The sequence below is a fragment of the Beta vulgaris genome, chromosome 3, assembly GCF_026745355.1.
Source record: "Beta vulgaris subsp. vulgaris cultivar EL10 chromosome 3, EL10.2, whole genome shotgun sequence".
NCBI lineage: Eukaryota > Viridiplantae > Streptophyta > Magnoliopsida > Caryophyllales > Amaranthaceae > Beta > Beta vulgaris.
Window position 1 is genome coordinate 48168139 of NC_079204.1, and position 5080 is coordinate 48173218.

The 5080-nt window shown below is 34.0% G+C and overlaps 1 protein-coding gene across 1 annotated transcript; it reads left to right on the top strand.

Annotated features, from left to right (window-relative positions):
• The first annotated feature begins 558 nt into the window (after window positions 1–558).
• Window positions 559–4720, top strand: LOC104889319 (hypothetical protein). The gene is made up of 3 exons (XM_048640690.2): window positions 559–3102; window positions 3710–3824; window positions 3900–4720. Exon 1 carries the CDS (start codon window positions 2120–2122, stop codon window positions 2537–2539), a length of 420 nt encoding a protein of 139 aa, XP_048496647.1. The 5' UTR covers window positions 559–2119; the 3' UTR covers window positions 2540–3102; window positions 3710–3824; window positions 3900–4720.
• The last annotated feature ends 360 nt before the right edge of the window (window positions 4721–5080 follow it).

Below are 5080 nucleotides of genomic sequence, written 5' to 3' on the forward strand. Positions count from 1 at the left end.
TAGTTAATTTATTGTATAACTATATATTTTCATTTGGTTGTTGAGCCGAGTTATCCAGGAGTATAATTATTCATTAAATGAGTTATTTTTATTTGTTAGTTGGAAACTCATTTTAATTATCGTAATTATTAGAAAATTTATTGTATAATTATATATCTTCATTTGGTCATCCCTCGACGGATATACTTTCATAGTTTCAAAGCGGAATAGAAGAACTACTTGGATAACTTGAAAGTAGGTCAAGTGAAATACCAATACAGTTATAAAATGGGTCATAGTGATGTCGCATGTCGGGTCAAATTGAATTCAAACCTATTTAAACGATAATCATATTGGGATAAATAGAGTTTTCCATTATCAAGGGTGATGCCGATTCGGCACGCGTCTCAACTCATCGAGTTAATGTTTCAAGTATTTTCACGAGGTGAGTGCAATTTGGATTCGGATCTCAATTTTTCAAGTAAACTCGAATGTAAAACTTATTTTCGTATCAGATCAAGTCGGATTTGGATTATCAATCTTTTTGAGTCCAAGTTGATTTGATCACACTCAATTTCAGATCAATTTCTCAATTGGGTCGACTTTTGACTGCACTAGAATACTAGATGATCTCTTGTTTACTTTTTTTTATTTTTTACTTCTTTGTAACACCTGGTGTACTTGTTCACAATCTTGCTTGCCCTTTCATTTCATGTTTCCTAAACTCTAAACAGCCCACAACTTTTCAATAATAATAATAATATTATTATTATTATCTATTAATACCTCCAACATTTTTCTCTCACATTCACCATCAATTTTTTTTCCATTCATTCTGTCACTACTTTGCTATTCAGTCCTCTTTTTCCCCCTGTCTCTTTGCGTTCTTTCAGAATTCAGCCCCTAGTAAACTTCAACGGAAAAACCCAAATCCACTTCTTTCTTTTTCAATCTTTTGAAACTTCAAACTTCTATTAATCATACTTTTATCTGGGTCTTCATTTTTGTCCCTACCCCGGATCATAGTTTCAACAAAACTCTGTTGTTCTTCTTGCTTTGTACCAAAATTAAACTCTATATTTTTTTTTGCTTGTTGGGTATTTGATAACATTTTTATTATCCTCATTTATTTTGAGTGTGATAGATTTTATCTTAAGAGATGATATTGGTTTCTGTTATCTATTGAAGTCACCTTCTTGATATGAAACTGTAATGCTTCTAACTTTTAATTTATCTTGGGATCAATGCAAAAAAAAAAAAATGTAAATTCTTCTAGATTATCTTTTGTTGTTATTATCTCTGTGTTTTATTTTTCTTTAGTTTGCATCTTATAAAGAATTCTTGCATGTTTTCTTTGTTTTAATTGGATTTGTTTGTTTTGTTATTCATTTGTGATGGAAATTAGTTAATTTGGCTTTCAAATATATATTGAGTTATCTGATTAAAGTTTCCTTCCTTAATTAATATTTGATTGAAGTATGTAGGTTCTTCAATGAAATTATACTTTTGCATTAGTATTGCATGAAAGTGGTGACCCTTTACTTTTGGGGGGTATAAGTATGATTTTAGTTCCTTGCTTTCGGTTGTGAGTTTGAATTTTGCCCAAGAGATAGCATGATTATAAAGTTGTAAAAAAGTTTGTGTTTTTTGACAACCCAAATTCTGATTGGTCAAGAGGGATCAAAGATAGAATGAGTTGATTGAAACTTGAAAGTGTCTTTTTCTTCTGTAGTGTGTTTATGTTTATCACTGCTTGCTTTAATTGCTGCTGAACTATCTCCGGATTATAGCTTGCTTTAGTATTATTTTACTTCAGTTTACAGCAATTTTGTATTGATTGAAATAAAGTTTTGACTGCCAGAAATTAAGGGGAGTTAAAGTCTGCTTTTTTGTAATCTTGGAGAAACTCACAAGTGTTTTAGGAATCCAAAAAAAAAATAGGGGATGTTTGGGGAAGTTATTTCACAATAGTTACAAAGAATGACATTGCCATATGCACTATTTGCTTAGGTTCGATATAATTAGAAATTTTTCGTCACGAGGTCACTATGTATGGGTACTTGAGATTGAGTGGTTGTTTTCTGTTTGTAGGATGCTTGATCTCTTGTTTTGAGTCCTTAATTATCCGGGTTTCTATATCATGGGTAAACGTAGAGGAAAAAGCAAGAAGCAAACTGTTGTTACAGCTCAACATGATGTAGGGAATGTGAAAGAGGAAAAAATTCGGGCATCTAAGAGTAGGGGAAGGCCACAAAAACCTTTCAAGGATGAGGTTGTAGATGAAGAGATTGAGAAGATAGCAAATGGTGATGACAATGGTAAGAGTTCAATAGAAAATAAAAGCTCGAAATGTCAAATTATTGCTGAGAATGGAGCAAAAAGGAAGAGGTCAACTCAAGTGAATGAAAATTCAGATGTTGTCAAGGATGATAATGGCGCAGAATCCAAGTGTATTGCTGACAATTGTGTAAGATCTGTAGGGTTTAGGCAAAATGGAAGCAGGCGAAAAAGCAAGCCTCACCGAGCTGCTGAAGTTGGTGTCGAATGCAAAGTAGATTGACATATCTCTAGTCTCTACTATAACTTTCACTAACCCACATTTTATCTTGGCAGATGGTTTAAACTAAAGGGTCAGCCCTTTTTGGCTAATTTTTTGCTTTACTATCTTCATTGTTGCTGTTTCTTATAAAGCTCAAACTCCTCCTCCATTGCGATTTTGGTATTTCTCTGATGAACATATTATATTGCTGATTTTGAACTTGACAAGAGTTTCAAGCAATGTGTATTTTTGTTAGTTACTTCCATATGAATCATCTGTGCCTGTTTTTTCCAATATATGTTGTGTACATTTTTAGCCATTCACCCTTCATTGTCTTTAGCTTTACTGAGCATAATATTTTTGGAATCCATGTATAAATTTTACCAATAGAACAGTTCATCTAGTTATGCAACATAAGTAACAATTACTACTATTTTAAATGGCTGCAGTTGGTTATTTGAATTCATGAAGGATGTTGATTGACAAAGTTAGGTTAGAAAGTGTCGACTGCTACTGTGGTACAAGACTTAAGTTCAAGATGTTGCTCGAGGTAGTGAAGAATGTTGTTGTTATATCTCTTCGAAGTAAGTTGTCAAATGCAGGTTTGCGTATAACCCTGCAAGATGTTTGCTTTACATATTATTATAGTGTCTTGTAAAAACCAATCAATTCTTGATGCAGTTAGTGTATAGGATTATAGTCAATCTGTCTGAAAAGTTATTAGCTAGGATTTTTGAATAGGTAGACTTTGGCATGGGTGATATGTCTGTGGCAGAATGGCGACGGAATTTTGTATCCTTTCTCTTTTTTTTTTTTCCGTCCTCCTCTCTATGAAACCTTTATTAGCTAACAAATCAAAGTGATATGTCATATGTAGGAAATAAGGAAAGTATATATACTTTATGGATAAAGAAGCTTAACTTGCTAGTTGCTACCATGATGGAATTAATGCTGCACGAAATGTGTTGGTTGCGCCATGATCATGCGTTGCCTTGGCTTCTTCTTTGCTTTGCTGTGTAATTTATACTTTCAGCAATCCACATAATTCATGCTTCTATTTATTATGTAAAGATGTTACTATTACCTTATGTTACTTTATGGTTTGTGCTATTTTCTCTGTGTATGTGTATAAAACCTTAAAATTTACTCAATCCAGATCCATCTGATCATTTTTATGTGGCTTTGGTTTAGTGTTCTTAGCAGGTTTGGTGAGTGCATCAATACATGAAGAGGCTCATGACTTTATTGCAATGTATTTACAGAATACCGCTTGTTGATACAGCTTATCAACAATGCTATTCGACAGGTATTCTTTTAAAGATTCCCACTGTACTAGTACAATCTATCTGCAGCAAAACATTAAAGGTTTTCTTTGTTGCAGTATTGTTGGAACTAAATTATAGTGGGACAGCGAGATATTTGGGCGTGGATAACAAAGTTCAGATTGGTGTTGCCATTTTAGGTGAAACTAAATTTAGTAGCACATCCTCTGTTAATTGCTTTGATGTTTCTGTATTTGCATTTTCTCGATCGGTGATCCGCCAAATACAACCAAGGCTAAGCGCAAAAGGAAAGAGAAGCAAATTCTCTTGCCGTGTATGGCTAACTAGCAAACTACTACCTCTGTTCATTTTTGATCTACACATTTTCCTTTACGGCTGTTCATTTTTAATAGTTATAGTGTTACTTTACCTATAAGATAAAATGTCCAATCATTATTCCTCACTCTTTCCCCCCAATTTGTCTCTCACCAAATAAATTAACCCACTTAAAAGTTAAAACCTCCCACCTGCCCCATTTTAAAACCCCCCACCTGCCCCATTTTTCTTCCTCTTTTATTTTTTATTTATTTTTTGTATGTACTTCTTAGTTACTCCCCACTTTTCATAATTCCTCTCCCCCCTCTCCTACTTTTTCATTTTTATCCTTAGTTCTCATGAAAAGCAAATCGTGTAGATTAAATAGGAACGGATGTAGTACTTCATAGCAAACAAGAGAGAAAAAGGGGAGTGAGGCACACACAAGTGCAATTACCAAATTGTTCTTCATCTCTCTTGTTTGCTATCAAACAATTTGCTATTTTGCTTTTTTTTTAGATAAACAAAACTTCTGTCGTGTCAACTCCTTTATGTCCTTGAGGTGGGGAAAAGATTCATTGTCAATGTAGGAGAATAGGAAGCTAAGTCTGTTTATTCATTTGCCCTTAATCAGGATTAAGAACTGGTTTTGGAATGTGATTTGCAATATATTCATGATTTTCGTAGTATCCTAATGTCCCGTTTTATTGCTGACAACCTTGAATGCATATAGTACTTGTGGGGGTTGAAAGTAGCAACTGACTTGTGAACTAGCAAGCGTTACTTGTTGGCTTGCTTAGAATTAGATTAAATAAGAGAGTATACCAGCAATGCCATAGACCTTCGGCTTCGAAACCTGGGAGATAGGAGTAGGGATGACAACGGGGCTGATCAAGGCCGGATCCTAGTGGATCCAAATCCTGATTCGTATTTTTATACATGGATCTGTATCTCATCTGGATTCGCTAGATCCAAATTAAACCTA

Bases quoted from the DNA above. Each gene is read 5' to 3' on its own strand.
- LOC104889319 (XM_048640690.2), top strand. From the start codon at position 2,120: ATGGGTAAACGTAGAGGAAAAAGCAAGAAGCAAACTGTTGTTACAGCT.